We start from the raw sequence: 18287 nt of genomic DNA, 5'->3' as shown, positions 1-18287 counted from the left end.
TTGTGTTTATTTAGAGACCCACAGACACGCTACATTAACCTCTACCCCTAAACCTAACCTTAACCTTACTTTAGAAAAATAACCTTAGTTTCACTACAGTAACCATGGTTTCAAATGGGAACAAGTGCGATCGACAGACCCTGCATCCGGATCAAACCATTCTCTGCACTCCCCGACATTCACCGTGACCAAATCAGTGCGATGAAATCAACATTTATATTCCTTTTTATCTATTATTTTAAGTAGTATTAAAGGAAATATTAAGAGTGGAAACAGGAAATCGGATGGAAAAAAGAGTGGGACAAAATGAGAATTCGAACTGCGGTCGCTAGGTCAACACTACACATTCACACACTGCAGTGACATCTATTGTTTGGTTTGTTGTATTTTTCTGTGGTTCCACCAGACTATTGGTGTGTAAATACCTGTCCTGTATAGCAGATTCTATTTACACTGGGGTGCAAATAGACACTAAAAAAAAAAAAAAAAAAAAAAAAAAAGTGAATGGGGGTCAGATGTTATCAAGCTCCAAAAAGAACGAAAAGTACCATAATAGCAATAGCCTTTAAGATCACAGTTGAAATGAAATTAAATGAAATGTCAAGTCAAGCATTTCTAATCTAGTTGTATACTTCACATTTTGCCAAATGTAGTAGTTCACCCAGAAAATGTGTATTGTGTAGACAGTATACACACTTAATTCCTTGTTGTAGTGGTATGCTATTCTGTACATACTCATATTTTCAAAGGCCTTCACAGAACACTGCTAATGTCTGACCTCCATGTACCCTCACCTTAGCAACATTGTGCTCCTGAGTCTTTTTGAAGTAGAGTGCTGGCACGCCAAGCTCAGATGCAGCAATCCACTGAAGTGCTGCTCTTAGTTCTCCATCCACACAGTCTGGTTCCTGGTCAAAGTTCACCACCAGGAGCTCCCTTTGACAGCTGCTGCCTGCTGTGGACAAACCCGATGTTACTTCTGCAAAAAACAAAGAGATCACTTTGAGCTGCTTCTGTGATGTTACTTGCAAGACTGTGAATGTGATTTCTGTTAATGTAACAAACTGGCAGTAGAATTTCAGAAAAGAAAAGAAAACAAAAGGGAAGAAAAGGACTTTGCTGCAATCATTTTGCTGTGTTCTGTGAAGCTGACCAGAGGTTTAACACTGACCACTGAGTAACTCTCTCTTTCCTGTACTGAAACAACATCTGCACCCAGAGTGTGAACAAACAAAGATAAAATAAAGGTGCACTTAGATATTTTTTCCCCTCATAGCTAAACTTTTAAACAAAAAGGAATAGTAATAGTAGAATAGCATTTTTGGACAAGGTTCGCATCACTCCTTCATTGTCAAGTCTATGAGTCTTTTTCGAACACTGTTAAGACTGAAAAGTCTAATCGCTTAGTTTGGTTGAAAGTAATACCACACTTCTCTTCAACAAGCAGCATTTGAGGTATCATTTATGTAATGGTGTGGGATGGAAAACATGCAGAAGTTTAATACTTATAGTTAGGAGTTTGTTGCCTTGGTAGGCACAACTAATTAGCCACTGCGGGGATTTATAGCAGCGCAGAATAGTGTGAATGATAAAGAGCTCACAGCAAATAAGGAGAAAAAGGGTTTAAATATTCAGGAATCAACTCATTGTTTAAGAGATGTTCTGGGAAAGTTGGACTATCTCCCTCCCTTTTTCTGTCCCATTTTTAATAGCTATATTCAAACATTCTTAACTAAACAATCTTCATTTTTAAGCTCATCTTTTAAAAAGTAAAGCGTGCTGTCCCTTTTTTTTTTTTTTGCTTTGCATCTCAGTAATATTCATTTCATAATGACATCTCTCTTTCCAATTCCATTTTTTTTAAATCTGTTCCAAAATTAATCTCTCTCTTTCCCTGCTCTATCACACATCTCATTTTAACATGCATCTCTGTGCAGCAGGACGATGCTTTACCTGTCAGCTCTTATGTCTGTGTGAGTGAAAGTCTCCTTTGTTCTCTTGCATGTGAATGAGTCATTTGTGTGGTGTCAGTTTGTGCTGGCAATACAAAAGTCTCTTTAGCGTTCTCTGTCTGACTCTCTCACTCACATGCTCACTCTGCTAAAGACTAAAAGCACAAAGCATAGTGAGCGATAAGAACCAGAGGGAAAGCAATGCTGCTTCAGTAAGGCTGTATGCTAATTCAGGAGTGGAGAGGGCATGTAAATATTATTCAGATAGAAGAGGGCAGTGATAAAAAGCCAATGTAGAAAGAACAGCAGAGGGAGAAAAAATACACAGAAGTCAAGTGTAGAATCATAGATACCACACTGACAGAGATCTTGCAGCTTTGAGATGTGGCAACATTTTAATGTAATTTAAGTAAAAGAAAATCAATTAATTAATCAATGAATTTATCCCCTTTAATGACATCATCCATAAAAAAACAAATAAAAAAAAAACATTTTTAGTTCCCTGGGGCAATAACAGCAAGAAACTAATTTAGTTTAATAATCAGAATAATATTTGCCTGCAATTTCTGTTTTATTTTAAGCATTTACCAAATGTAGTCATCAATTTCAAAAATGTTATTTTTTTTTTAATTAAATTTTAGTTTTATAATGAAATAAATGAATATGGTGGGACAATTATATTTTTGTCTACAAAACTAATTTCAAACATTTAAGCATACGCCTTCAGATCAAAAGATTTCTAAGATCATGATAAACTTTTCAGTCGTGTTTCAAAATTTTGACCGGTAGTGTATATATATATATATATATATATATATATATATATATATATATATATATATATATATATATATATATATATATTTATATGAAGAAAAGGAGGGGCAAGTCAAAATAAATGTTTGTGCTAAACAACATTATTCCATAAATGCTGTCTATTGAGCTTAACTTGTATTGAACCTGGAATATTCCTTTAATGTCATTTCAGTAAAAGAAAATCAATTATTCAATGTACATAAACCTTTACTAGCATCATCCCCAAAAAAATAAATAAATAAAAAATTAAATCTTGCATTCTGAAGATCCTTTGGGCAATAATAATGACAAACAAATTTTGTTAAACAATGTAGATATTTATGTATTTATTTATTTATTTTTTATTATGAGCATCTGCCAAACTGTTGAAATTTCAATGAATGGTTAAATTATACAATAAGGTATATGAGAGGCTGTGATAAAGGGCATTGTTAGGCTTTTGAGTGGAACTCAAAAGGAGATGTTAGGCAGAAGGTTAGCCTCATCCACCATTCACTTTTTTATTATTGTTATTATTATATTTTCCAAATAATGAAAGTCAATGGTGACTGAGGCTGTCATTCTGCCTAACACCCTGTCTATGGTGGATGCGAGTGATGTCGCATCACATCGCAACGCCTTGAGGCTGTTTACACTAGACGCGTCAAAGCGAACGTTCAAAACCATTTATTTATATTGTTGGCAAGAGTAGTGCCAGCTCGTGCAGTGCAAAATAGTACAGGGCATCCGTGACGGACACATCCAGTGTAGACAGCATCATTGATTATAATAGGAGCGATTTGCTTTTGTCGCATCGTGCCACTCACGTCTGGAGTAGACAGGGTGTAACATCTCCTTTTTACTCAAATGAAAAAAGGAAGCTGTGGGGGTTTGGAACAACATGAGGGTGAGTAAATGATGACAGAATTCTTATTTTTGGGTGAATTATCCTTTTAACTCCAAGAACGGTGATGTTCCAGCATTGTATTTTTAATTTAAATATGTTTATGTCTGCCTGTGTGCATGTAAAAGGTTGTAAGAGGAAATATTACTCACCATCTGCCTGATCCTGACAATTCGGTGCCTTCTCTCTCTCCTCGCTGCAAATAGATACACTATCATAAACATGCTGTCTAGAGATGTATAGAGCAATGCTGGCCATGTTCCAGTCACATCACTGAGCCCTTCAGGGGGCAATACTCAATTGCTCTCATCTAATAAGAGCTCAAAATAGTAAATTACGGCAAGCTTTTGGCGACAAAGCACATTAGAACCGCTGGTGTTGGAGACTGTTCCCAGACGATTATTTACAGACACAGCAAACAGACTCCCAACCCCTACTTAATGAGCACACACCATAAACAACATGCACACACTTGTAGTTAAAACCATTTGGCTTACATATGACAGAATTGAATCCAAATCTGACCCCCTAATTTTATCTTTTAACTGGGCTGTATCCTCATGAGGGGAGTTGTAGAAATTAGGCATTTGGACAGTGTACTGGGTTATGGATGAGTGCTTAACAGCCATTAGCTCCAGCGCTATGGGCAAGTCTCTAGCTAAGTGTGCCGCAGTTAGTGTGTTGCCGCTGGATACCTGATTAGGGTGTTGGAGATCGAGTAGTCTAGAATGCCCTCCAGGTCTGCTAGTCCGAGACTAGAAGCACTGCTATTCCCATTTCTGAAATACACATATGCACATTAAATGATCACTGTGTACAGACACATTTTTTAAAGGGATAGTTCACCTAAAAATTAAAATTCTGTCATCATTTACTCACCTTTGAGAGAAAAGGATGCAATGAAAGTGAATGGTGACTGAAGCTGTCACTCCTTAACATTATGCCTATCATCTCTTTTTGTGTTATTCGGAAGAAAATAAGTAATTCTGGTTTGGATCGGCATGAGTAAATGAATAAAGTATTTTCATTTTTGGAAGAACTATCCCTTTAACTCTCTCTGTACTCTCTTTCTTTGGATCTGTAAAAGTAACATCAATGCAGAAGCTACTAATTTTCAATGATAATTACGGCATAAATAGCAGCAGGGCTTGGATAAGAGCGAGTAGGCATGAACACTGGCATGAGATTCATTAGCATGGGCATCACTGGCAACTTTATTGCCGGCTGATGACTATGAAAGTGTGCCACCTGTGCCGAAACTGGCAACAGCCAGGTGGACAAGTGGAGAGTAACCTTTCCCCCTGACAGGGTGGAAAGAAAACTGGGGATGAAGTGGGGGTAAAGTGAAAAGCCAGATGGATGTGAATGGCTGGCTACCTAGAGTTAGGTAAGTGAGGATGTCATTGAGTTGGCACAGCCTAAGGCAACATCAGTGAACACGATAGTCTTGGCATGATTCACACACCTATTACCTCCTTTTCATTCTAGAGTCAACAGGATGTGACACACGGCACCTGTCTGTCAGTCTGATGCACATCCAGTCAGGGCTATGAGCGTTGTATGGTTTGTCTTTATACGAAAGTTCTACTCCTGACTCAAGTCACGCAGTCATAGCTGTTTACTCAGACAGCTGTGCTGGACAATGCTTGCAAATGGGAACTCTCTCACATCAGAGGGGTACACAACCTCAGGTATCTCCTTAGTGTGTGCATGTGTGTGTACAGTGGGAAATAAGTCTATGTGAAAAGTAATGTCTACAAGGCAATTTTTCTTTTATTTATTATAATGTTTGTACTTGTCAATATGTTATTTTGTAACATTACACTTTGTTTGGGCATTTGTGTGTGTTAGATGGTAAAAATATTGATTTTCCGATTCATCACGATCGTCATTTGAACGATCTCGATATTGATTCTTAAATTCCAAGCTCAATCTTTTACTCTTATGCACAAACATCTACTACAATGAGAGGAAATCACTATGCATTTGCATCCACATTTCACGCTATGCGACAAAAAATTTCTATGATTAGCCACTGGCTGGTAAATGTTCAGATTGCACTCTTCCCTTCCTGTTTTTTAAATACCCTTCCTGTTCTTTACAGTCACTTGTTGACCAAAAACAACAAAAAACAAATATTTACTTCTTATCACGCATAGCACAGGTAAGGTAAAGCCATTCGAGTCCTCTCTCGTTAACATGCGCTCATTTAAAGATGCTTTTTACAGAACATCCGGTTTTCTTAAAGAGATAGTACTAGATTTTAGCACATGTTCAGCAAATCAAGGTAAATTCTTGTAAAAAGTACAAATTATTCATGTAAACAATGAAAACAAAATGTATTACAAAATATATTAAATATAATATTTATTGATGTAATACAGGGATTGGGTAATTTTCTAAAAGCTAAAACGTGACCAAAATGATGAAAAACTAATAAAATATATTTAGTAAAATTAATATTTTTGTAATGTGCCTTGTTAGTCCCCTGTATAATTAACAGCTGGGAGAGAATTTCTTTCAATGAAAGGCTTATGTTCAAGGATTTGGAAATAAACAAAACAATATACTGACTTCTAAAACTACTTCTTGTAAAAATCAATGCTCATCTTGTCTGCCACAAAAAGATAATGTCTTTAAATGATCAGAATTATTATGTATATATTTATAATTATTTGGATTATTATATGATATATAATCTATTATCCCCAAGAACAATACTGACAAGAAAAGAGAAAACTTTTCACTACTCTTTATATTTTGTTCTTTATTAATCACTCTTTACTTGAATAATTGAACTTGACGCAATGTTTACTTAGTTGAGAAATGCTTGAACACTGTTGTAATTTGTTAATATGTCAATATTTCATTATTTATTTATTTTTTTTTAAATTGTGTGTTCCACAGCACATTAGTTTTTGCCGTGGTATTGAAATTTACACCTCCACATCTGCAGAGGGTTCTATAGCCACTGCAGAAGCCTTGTCTTTGGCACTGTTGAGGGGGGAGAAATAATCATTCAATCTTACTGTTATTGGTATTGAGAACTGTTGCAACCCTAATTAAGATATGTTAAATACACACTGAAGGCAAAGTACTTTAAATTCTCTCACATTATTGCTTCACTAGTTGAACACATCAATTACTGCCGCAAAGATGAGGAAAGCAGGCCTACAAATGGGTGCTACACTGCACTCTGGGTGGCCCAGCGCATTCAGGATACTGCATGTAGCAAATGTTGCTTAATGAAAAGCCAGATGGAGAAGCCACACTGTCCAGCAAGGCATGATGGTCTACTAGAAGACTGACCCCTCGCTTATCTGGATAAAGCTACTGGTGGTCTCCTCCTGGGGGTCGTCATCTGGGGCAATCTGTGCCCAACTGCCTGAGCCGCTTTCCTCACTGCTAGCGCTGAAAGAGCGTCGCTCCACCTCCACATCTGCAGAGGGTGCTGTGACAACTGAGGAAGCCCTGTGTTTGTCACTGCTGTGGGGTGGGGGAGAAAGGATACACGGCAAAAGCAGCATCACAAAGAGCCAGAAATTCCACCTGATGATTGATCCTCAGGCAGCAGATGATGATCTCTCCCATGTAAAATTGCTCTTATTGTATTAAAATTTCTCCTTTCCCCCTATTTTTATACCTACAGGAGCATAGGTGTAAAGTTAATAAAATGCCATCTATTTTGTGTTTAGTAGTGAAAGGAATGGGATATGGATAATGGACCAACTTACCATGAAATAAATAGCTGTTTAAAAGACATGTATTTTAACTTGTCCTTAAATGACATGATTAATGACACAATCAGTGACTCATAAACTCCATAAGCATTTTTTAATGAATACCGTAGAAAAATGGGTTTTACAAAGAGAATGTATTAAAATAGTGATTTATTTTTTTAATTTTTTTTTTTTTGGAAAGCAGGGGTCAGCCACAAGATTTTAATAGTTTCATATAAAATGGGAAAAACTCCTAACCCTTGATACAGACACACTGACATTATATAAAGCAAATCTCCTTTCCATGGTTTTGCTTATCTTGTAAAAATTTTCACTATGTCAGAATTGTCCCTGTAAATAACTAATTCCTTGTTTCCTTTACTAGAGGTCTGCTACCCGACCTGAGCCCGATGTTATCCAACAACCATCGGGTTTCGGGCTGGGTTCGGGTCAGTTTATCCAAGTGCAACTTCTGGTACGAATCGGGTTCTGGTTAGTTATTAAAGAAACCAAAAAATACGCCTAAATAAAACACAGTCTATTACAACAAATTTACTTATTTAGAGAGGAGATTATAAAGAGTGAGCAATTTCAGGTTCAGGATGTATTCAGTCTTAAATCTTTACAGTACCGGTCAGGTAGGGACAGATTAAGGTCCCATGGTTTCAGGTACTGGTCAGCCATGCAGACCTCTATACCTCTATAACACTCTATATCCTTACCTTACCAGTTCTTCTCTTGCACTCAGGTTAAAACTCAGGCACCCTGTTGATTTGAGCTGTTTCAACACACATTGTTTTATGAGAATTAAATTGGATTAAGGCTCCCTCTCAGAGAAGGATGTGTGTACAGTTAACTGTACCTGCTTTTGGTTGCCGTCCCACTTTCTTTGCCGCTTTGTGGCTGGACCTGATGGGATGCTTCTCTGTGGTAGGTCCCATCCCTCCCCACATCTTTAGAGACCTCTTCTCTTTGATCTGATTCAATATGGATCAGGGGTACCTCCCTATGCCCTCGCCACACTTGTCTCATACAGGAAGAACTTTGAGAGTTACCACTATTTTCTTGATGTACCACACTTGGCCGGTTTCCACCACTTTCTCGACGAGACTGTTTATAGCCTTGCCTCCTTTCTCTAACAGGAACTTGTGGACGACAAGCAGCTGCACAGACTTCCTGCTGGTTTCCAAGCAAGGATTTGCCACTCTCTACGATGTCTGCTGCTAGACGATTAGCAAAGAGCTGGACATGTGGTTGTGAGTCTACAGAATCCAGTTCTACACTGTCCTCTGACGGCTCTGCAATAATTTTATTCTTGCGCATTAGAGACTCAATAGAGCTGGCCCAGGTCTCATGAATCAGCATATCTGTAATTTGGTCCATTTGGCCACGCTGATACAAGCAGGAATCAGACTTGCAGAGTCCTGTAGATGACACAGAGTTGGTTGGATAAATATTGAGTGAGTCTCCATGTACATTTCGAGCAAAACCATCAAATGAATTGGCCTTAATGGGTGAGTTTACAGTTAGTCTGGAATCTGATGATCGTCTGTCAGGAACAGAAGACTGACGGATACAAAATGGGGTTCTGGGTGATGGGGGTAATAGGCTATTACTCCATTCTTTAGCCTTGGTCAGACTGTAGTCCTTGTTCTCCTTGTCCATGTCTCTCAGCATGAAGCGATAAAATTCCTCTGTGATACTCTCAGTGCTGGATTGCTTAGAGAGACATGATGATGTCCGCACATTGAGGTGTCCGTTTTTTTTACTGGCAGCCTGTTGAACAGCTGCTGCAAGGATGCTGCTGGCATTTTTCCCAGCATAGTAGTCCAGCAGAAGGTCAAACCCACGACCCTCTGTCTCCATCTGGTTCACCATGAACCGAGAGAACTCATCCGTAATGCTCTCACAGCTGGACTGCTTGGAGATAGAGCTACCTCTGCTCAAATTATGCCCAAGCCAGTTTCCTGGTCCCAAAGTGTTTGGTGTTCCAGAGAAATCCATGTCCTCTTCTGGAATGCTTTCATAGCTTGATGCTCTCCCTCTACTGCTCCATCTCTCACACTGCAGGCGGCTGCGAGACAATTGGCCAGATTTGGAAGTGTCCACCACACTCAATTCTGGACAGTTCATTATCTTGGCTGTGACCTCAGATGCAAAGAGTGCAAATGGGTCAGAGGATGTTGGTTCGTCTAGGTTGACGGTCTCATCCACAACACGGTTGACTAGACGCTCCATGAGTTCAGGCTGCTCTTCAGTTTTACGTTTGATTTCACTGAGGCGTGGAGGTCTGTGCTTCTTGGTGACTGCAGTGCCATTTTGTGTCTCTTTACGCTGGAGGGCTGCAGCTGTGCGGCAGGGCAGAAGCAGCCCCTCTGGACCTTCTGACACTCCCTTTAAGGCACAGAACCATGGCTGTTTTCCACTTGAATTCTCCAAGCAAATGGCTGCCAGCTCTGTCGCCATGGAGACCACTGTGGTCGCCAAGTCTTCGGCAAAGCATGTGACAGGAGTTTTGGACTCGGACGAATCCATTTTAAGTGCTACAAGTGCTCCTGTAGAGGACGATAAAGAATGCTGCCTGGTTTCACTCTCTCCTCCTGCCCTCCCTAGTGGCATGTGAAGTGGGAAGCTTTCAGCTGAGGGGAGTGTAGAGTCTGAGCTCTTCTCACTCCTACCCAGCTGCGCTTGTAGGTTGGATTGTTCTTTAAGCATAGTGGCAGTCACTCGGTTCAGAGTAATTTTGTAGGGTTCTTTCAGTTTTGGCTCGTTCTCTCTCTCTTCCTGTATGTATTTTTGCTCTCGCTCTCTTTTCTCTATGAGAACAGACAGGTTCTCCACACTGCTCTGCCTCTCTCCATGATTATAAGCCTGGCTTGGCTCAATCAAATGCTGTAACTGGCTTAAAGCTTCTCTGTCAGACTTGGTACCAGCCTCATACTCCCTAAAGCTGACATTGTCTTCTTGCCTGTCAGATGACCCCAAATTACATTTTGAAATATCACTGATTATCCTTGACGTAACACAAAGGACATCAAAGAGAAAATTATTTACACAATCCAAGAGAAAACCATGTATATTTGGAGCATCTTTTCCAGGACCCTCAAGCTCTTTTCTCTTCTCAGCCTTCTCGAGGGCATATTGAAAGATACTGTCTGATATTTCCTTTGTAAAATTATCCACCTCCTTTTTTTCCTGATAAGCCCTTTTTGGATTTGTGATTCCATCCACTATCTTGTTATGTGTGGTCTCAAGGAAATTTGCAACGCTCGAATAACTTTGTCTGTGGGTGAGAACAGCCGAAGCTTCCCTAAGGAGAGCTTCAGCCACATTGGCCCTGAAAGCCTCAACACTGGTGCCCTCTGCAACGCTACAGTGGAGAGGTATGGCAGTTGATGCTTGTGCAACTGACAGAAGTCCCATAGAAGCAGAGTACATGTCTGTTGAGTCTTCTGTATCCCAAGAGTCTTCAGCAAGATCTACCACAGCTACTGCTCCAGCAACCTGAGACATTCCACATACTGCAGTAGAAAACGAATACTCCCCTTGTTCTGTTTCACTTTCTTCTTCTTCTTCTTCTTCATCATACTCATCTTTGTCTCCTGACTCCATTGTGAGTTGTTCTGTGACCTGAGGGGTGGTAATGATGCCGATGACGCTCGCTGCGCATGCCAGTGCTATCTCCACTGGCTTGGCAGGGTGTACAATTGGTGAGAAGTGCTGGGGGTGAGTCCCATGTTTAGTTATGGCCCTGTGCACTCCATCATGCTCTGGTGTTCCATGTGATTGTGCTTCAGGCCACTCTGTCACCTCCTCAATGTTGTCAGGACTCTGGACAATCACAATTTTAGGGAGTTCAAAAGAGCAGGCTCGAGCTCTTGGGGGCTCTTCAACAGAGTGGCTCACATCACCTGACTGTTGCGAGGTGTTGGAGACACTCACAGCTGCTTCTGTGGCAAAAGAGGGTTCATCTTGTGACAAATGAATAAAAGCATCCTGGAGGACAGACTCCGCCAGATTGGTGGCATAGTGACCAGCGGACTCATTGGTGTGACAACTGACTTGTTTTGGTGAGGTGCTTGGGCCTCTGGAGGGGGCAGAATATGTTCTTGAGAGCTTCTGGGAGTTGGAAGAGGTGCAGAGGGTCTCTGAATCCTCACTATCATCTCTATCCATTTCAGTCCTTCTTTGAGTGTGGGCAGCTCTCAATGCCTTAATTGACTCAGGCATAGCAGAAATCTCAGGATCTGCAGAAAGAAGGATGGATGCCAGGGTTGAGGCAAAGATAGCGAAAAGAAGAAACAGAGTAAAGTAAGACATCTGATAACTTTGATAATCCTACATGAAAGTCAACTTTAATGCACATGAAGTACAAACATGAATCCAATAAAGACAGAAAGAGAAATGAGAAAGAGAGAAAATAAACTTAAGAAGAGACAAAACTGAGAATACAAGTAAAAAAAGTAAAAAAGTGAAAAAAGTGTCTACAGCTTATTCAGTATTGCCTGCCGTGCTCAGCAGTGGAGCTATGGGCACAGTTAAAGCTCTGAGCAAGCTTTCCATAACACACCACAACCATATTTTCTTTCACCATGACCAACCCCCAACAAACACAGATCTCTATCTGGGCCGATCTGATTTTGAATTTTACATTGGCTTTGAGGAGAGCATAACCTTCACACTGTGTTAGTTATAATTTCATATCAGAGATTAATTATAGATTAGCTCAGCCTAGTGGCAACAGCAGGGCCCAGTGTATCTTGTCTCTTAAAAATTAGACTTGGGATGGGGCTCACAGCATATAGGGTCATTTGTTTAGCTTAGTATTAGAAGGCAAAACTAACAGAATAAAACAAAACAAAACAAACAATCTTTCAGAAATGCACAATGGAAATCCATGTTTTTTAAGATTCGTTTTTTGGGACCTATGTCTGTTAACTATTACTGCAGACTTCTGTAATGTTTACCATCGATTTGCATGGGATAAGCAATGTCAGTAGCAATCGCAGAGATGGGTATGTCTACTGCATTTACACACTGCCGTCACGCAAAACTGACCTATTATATGTAACTGTTAGTGTTATCTGAAGTTGTGAAGCATGTCTTACATTTTTTGGTGTCTACTCATTGGCCAACATCCACTTCAGACACTTGAAGAAGTTGAGAAACAATGATAGTTAAAGGTCTCACTAGTTGGACAGTGCAGTTTCATTGGCTTTTTATCAGCATGTCAATTCGTACTGGATTAGTATAACCAGGGGTTATTTTTTCTGCATGTTTTATTGAAAGAAAAAGACGCTGTAATCTTTATCGCCGCGGGAACGTGCAGTGTGTAAAAAGTCCAGAAAAATTACTGACACGACTGATTCACATGGGATTAAAATCACAGAGAAACTACATTATGCCACATCCCCATATGAAACTAATCCCATCAGAATAGGGCTTTACTTGCATATGCAACCTTCAGAACATTTGTAAAACATCTTTTCCTTTGTCTCTCTCATTCTCTCTACATAGATAACATACATTCAAGTAATACTTTTGTCCACAGCTGTAAGTTTCTTGTGCATCCATGCTGTTGGTTGGTTACTTTCTACTGTATCTAAATAAGTACAGAAGACAGTGATTTCCATAAAGTCTATGATAATCAATGCAAACTAGACAAATGTGATTATGTTCAGTTCCAAATAATTACCAAAGGCAAAACTACAGACTATGTTTATGTGCTTTTTTTATCCAAACAAATTTATGTGACATGCCCAAATTGGTTGTAAAATCTATGATCTCAGTCGTTGTGACTAGGGATACATTGTGTAACTAAACTAAGAAATAGCTTGTGGGTGGAAGAGCCCCCAAACAGTACTCCAAATAGGGCCACTCTTATCGCAGCACGCTTAAAAATAGCGAGCAATGGTGAATGTGTGAATGCTATTCCAGCCATAATTTGAGCAATTTTCTGTCTATTCAAGACATAGACAGGAGAGAAGATAAAGCAAAAGTGCCAGAGCTGCCCTAAAGTTGCCATTTTAGGATTTCCAAGTGGGTTTTCACAATACAGCACCAAAGACATATAAAGTACCATAAATGAGCTAAGATATGAGCAATGGATTTAGAATGAGGTTTTGAGATTTCCGACTGGTGTGTTGGTTGGATAAATTGGATTGCTGGAGGGAAGGGACGATGGATGAACTGTTCACCATTTCTGAAAGGATCATCCTCGCTGTCGTCCCCTAGCTGCTCAGAGGCAGTAAGGAAGTCTTCTTCAATGGATGAAACAGAGCGATTGGTGTCATCTTCAGCAGCCCGCTGACCAGCCAATCGGTCATGCCACTGCCTCTCCTGACCTGACTGAAGACCAATCAAAAACTTATTGATCTCAAAAATGACACTGTTCATTTGGGTAGGGCGACACCCACAGGAACAATGCACCAGACAGACATCAGCTGTTCTCTGGCTCTGAAATACAAAAACACACACACAGTTTGTTACAGTTTGACGAGGCAGGGTTTAAGATGTAAAATGATGTCAGATGTTTTGGTCCATATTCATAGCTTACCTGTGGGTGGCTGGGGTCATGCTGGCAGGAGTCAGGTGACTCCAGGCTGCTGAGAAGCAGAATTTCATTTTCTTTGGGTTGCCGCACTCCGAGAGACTCAATTAACCGTGGCAGCTCTGGGCACACTGAGGCCAGTTTCTGCGGGGAAATTTATGCTTATATTCATGACACATACACTTGGTTCTTCGCTTGCATTATCTTGGTAATTTGTATTGTGTCTAATTTCCCTTTTATTAGATATTTGTTTATGTTGCAAATGATAAAAGACTTTATTCATAAATTTAAATTAATTAGAAATTAGTGGGTGGAGAGGGGTAGATATTTGAGAGAAAACTGCACTGTTAAAGGGTTCACTTCACCCAAGAATGAAAATAACTAGATATCAGAGCAATGGCAGAGGGGAGGATTACCAGTGAATAAAAATGTACATTTCAATCTGTTCCTCATAAAAAGCCATTGTATGGCTTCAGTAAAAGACGGAACATAGCGCTTGGGTTGTATGGATTACTTTATGGTGCTTTTGTGTCCTTTTTGGAGATTGACAGGCTCCATTGCTATAAGGTCACTGTAGAATTATTTTTGTGTCATATGATGACTAAATAGATGGCAGGACTTAATTTTTGGGTTAACTGTTCTTTTAAAAACAAACCCGTCTATCAGCAAGAGAGAGAACAATGCCACATTGCCACAGCACTAATTATTAAAACTAAATTATCATAATAATGGAATTATCTTGTAAACATGGAACATGCTCTCTTCACCAGTGTAAACAGAGGGAGAAGGAGGTCCACCCACCTTAATGTAGCTGTCGTCATGGTGATCAGAGTTGTGTCTGTCCAGGTTTACGAAGCAGATCTGAGAAGAGAGAGAAGTTTGAGAGAAATCAGCATATACCTGAAAGGTGAAATTCTATCGATAGCTTTGTGTAAAGCAAAGAAGAAAATTGAAGTCGCCTTTCACTGAAATTTTCCAATCCGCTACAGCTCTTAAATGCCAATCTCCATTCCACATATTGATGTCAACTGAAATGAACATTGTGGAAAAATGGCATAACTTTTAATGTGTTCCTTAAACAAAGATATACAGTTTTATGTCTTCAAAAGACTTGGTGTATTAGTTGTATGAACTGCTGTGTTTTTTGTTCTTTTTGGACAGCTATGGTCATTATGAACTGTCGTTGTGGGGAAAAGAGCTGCATAAAAATCCTTAAAAAAAAAAAAAAAAAAAAAAAACGAGGGTGAGTAAATAAAAACAGATTTTTAATTTTTGGGCAAATTATCCACCTTTGAAGCATTACACGATTCGACTGTTTTCAATTTCTAGTCTCCAGTGTTTTCTCTCGCTTCGGCGTATATTCTTAGTGGGTAATGTAATGTTTAAGGTATTACATTTGTAAAATTGGTCACAAAATATGCTGACACTTCACAGAGTCGAGATTACTGTTTTTTTATAGACAGTGCCTCACCTGAGTGTGTAGATGACACAAAGCGATGGTCTGAGGTTAGTTACGTTGATATCATTATTAACACTGGCACAAGTTGAGCCTGAAATTCATTTTTACACCAAGTGACACTTAAATGGTTGTTCTCCTCTGGATCGCTCGTTTTGGCAGTTTTTACTTAGTGTCTCGAGCCCAGAAATACAAAACAGGCAATTAGAATCATCATGGTGGCGCCCAGTGGTTGCTCAGGAAAACTGTGGATTCTTTTAAGTGATTGTATATAAAATTATATTTTTTTCCTCATACCCTCACCTTTCTGCTAGTCTTGTTTATGCAGTTTGAACTTCATAAATTTTCAGGTTGCATTGAGCATTTGTCATCTCTTTTTGCAGATAAAAAGCTCTATTTTCATCTTTACCTTCATCTCACACCCCTTTCCACTTTACTTTTTTCTGATTTTGACTGTATATAGTTCTCATAAAGTTGGCATTAATTTACTAACACACATGCACACACAAACACACACACACAAACACAGGCTGCACGTTTACTTGTGCTGATGACTCATTCGATCGTACCTTAATAGCATATCATGTTGTTATTAGTGTTTAATTCAAATGTGACCTTGTGTGTGTGAAAGAGAGAGAGAGAGTCCATTTCTCTCAGCTTCTCTTCACTCTTAAGATACTTTTAAGATCACTGTTTGCACAAATTCTCTGAGTGACGATGGGTTTCTCTCTCAGGTATCACAGAAGAAGCACATTTTCCTTCTCAGTCAGAGCTGTAGCATTCTCTCATTCCAGTAGCTGATGCATACTGCAACAGCAAATAACATAGAAGCACATCCATCCATAATTATTGCTATGTACCATACTGCTATTATATGGAGCTAGAACTATGACTAAAGTATTTTAATCTGAAATTTGTTAATTTGAATTCTAGACGTGATATTTTACAAAACTGAAGATTGTTGTGGCATGTTTTTATAATTTTTTATTTTTAAACAGCAGTTTTTTGTTTTGTTTTTTATAGAAGTGGAATTAGTTGTCAACAATTCAGATTATAGAATTACAGGTTCAAATTTCCAGATTAAGGAGAATTTCAGAACAAATTTCTCACATATAAATCTCAGAAATTGAGTCTGTAAATGAACTTGGCCAAAGGTCGAGCAAAGCTCAGTTATTTATTTGTGTGTTACCACATATTCTGGCAATAAAAATTCTGCAATGACGAAAAGTAAAAAGAAAAATAATAATCCAAGGAAAATTAATGATTGAAAACAGTAATGTTCAGCAGGAAAAACACTTAAGCTTCCATGTAGCAGCAATGTATGAATGCAGTAATGGATACAATGCTTTTACTACAATGTAAATTTGGCTCATGCTGCATGGACTGCACTAGGTGGTGCAAGTAAATAACCCAGCTTTGCTTGACCTTTGGCCTATCTGAATGTCTGACATCTGAATGTAGGAGATTTGTATTTGGGGTTCTAAATTTCTTCTCAATCTGAAAATTTAAACCTGTAGTTCCACTATTTGAATTTTCACTGCAAAAAAAAAAAAAAAAAGTTTTGTTAAATGTCATGTCTTGTATTTAAATTAACAAATGTAAGATTCAAATACAGGCCTTTAGTCTTTGAACAAGAGAGACATGTATGATCTAATTATCTAATTGGATGAATGGGACCCTGTCTCCATCACTGCAGCACGTACCGCTTGTGAACGGGTGAGTGAATAAAAATAATGTCATACTTCTAAAATTATGTCTTTGCATTTATTTTGACTGCAGTAAGTAACTTTTTCAATTGAAACCAGCCGTTAAGTTTGAATATTCAATATACATGTTGATACTGAAGTAAAATGTTATTATTTACTGTATGTAGACCAATAATTAAAGATGGTAGTTTTCATTTATATATGCCACAGTTGTCAGGCTTTAGAAGTGTGTTAAACATGTGAGGGATTTTTATTTAACAACCTGTTACATCTCTGAAATAATCATAAATGGCCTACTGAACCAAGTTATAACTTGTTGATAGTTACCAAAGACCATAGACCACAGTAAACCATAGATTTTCATTAATAATACATTTCATTCATATAAACAAACATTATTACATTACATAATGCTTAAAAGATTATTAAAACTGCAGTGCTGCCCATATCTACCATTGAAATCTTCTGTTCGAAAGAACCCGGAGGCGTGGTTTTGTCATTTCATCTAGCCTGCAAACCCCTGAGCATGTTAATAGTTCTGTGCTACTTGAGAGTGCATTTGTGATGGGGACAAAGAGAAAAAGAGCGAGTAAGCAACCTGTCATTATTGTTCTACACTCTAAGAACAGATTCTGCGCTGGAGCTTTGGAGTATCTCGGCTGACAGGCGGCACAATTAATGTATCGTGGTGCTGATATGTGACTCAGTCTCTGGCACAGTCTTGTTCTGACATACACACATACACATGACCGGAAAACAAATAAAAACACACAATTCACATTCTTTAAATATCTGACCTAATTATATTTTTACATTTTCTCAGGAAAATATAAGTGTTGCTTTATGTGCAAAACTCACAGCCACAATGCTAGCATGTTGTGGCTGGTTGCCAGGGCATTGCTATGTGATTGTTTAGATGTTCTGAGTAGTTTGCACATGTTGCTGTGCAGTTGCAAGGGTGTTCTGAGTGGTTGCTTACAGGCCCAAGTTAAAAGAACCCACCCACAAGTCTCTGTTCTGCTCCCTAGTTGTGTCTCAGGTCCCTCCCTTAATCTAAGTCTGTGATTTTTTTTTTTTCCTGGTGTATCATCTCCAACATGAAAACTGCGTAGAAAATTAATAGTACACCTCACCACAACAAGCTGCATGATTTGATGTATTATTCATGTCTGTAGCCCAAATAGTGTGGGACAAAAATGTGCTAA

General features: G+C 38.9%; 1 protein-coding gene across 3 annotated transcripts in view; it reads right to left on the bottom strand.

Annotated features, from left to right (window-relative positions):
• The window catches only part of LOC127416583 (A-kinase anchor protein SPHKAP-like), a 184189-nt gene that overhangs the window by 5332 nt on the left and 160570 nt on the right, over positions 1-18287 (bottom strand). For 2 of the 3 annotated variants that reach the window (XM_051655993.1, XM_051655994.1), the window contains 8 exons: positions 14722-14781; positions 13927-14064; positions 13568-13826; positions 8233-11617; positions 6961-7137; positions 4347-4430; positions 3804-3847; positions 795-979 (listed from right to left, as the gene is read on the bottom strand). In XM_051655993.1, the coding sequence (XP_051511953.1) occupies positions 795-979; positions 3804-3847; positions 4347-4430; positions 6961-7137; positions 8233-11617; positions 13568-13826; positions 13927-14064; positions 14722-14781 (4332 nt within the window). The remainder of the gene's footprint in view (positions 1-794; positions 980-3803; positions 3848-4346; positions 4431-6960; positions 7138-8232; positions 11618-13567; positions 13827-13926; positions 14065-14721; positions 14782-18287) is intronic. The other variant, XM_051655995.1, reaches the window with a different exon arrangement.

The sequence above is a fragment of the Myxocyprinus asiaticus genome, chromosome 26, assembly GCF_019703515.2.
Source record: "Myxocyprinus asiaticus isolate MX2 ecotype Aquarium Trade chromosome 26, UBuf_Myxa_2, whole genome shotgun sequence".
Lineage (NCBI taxonomy): Eukaryota > Metazoa > Chordata > Actinopteri > Cypriniformes > Catostomidae > Myxocyprinus > Myxocyprinus asiaticus.
Note: the sequence above shows the minus strand (reverse complement) of the source record. Positions and strands in the feature narration are given on the sequence as shown.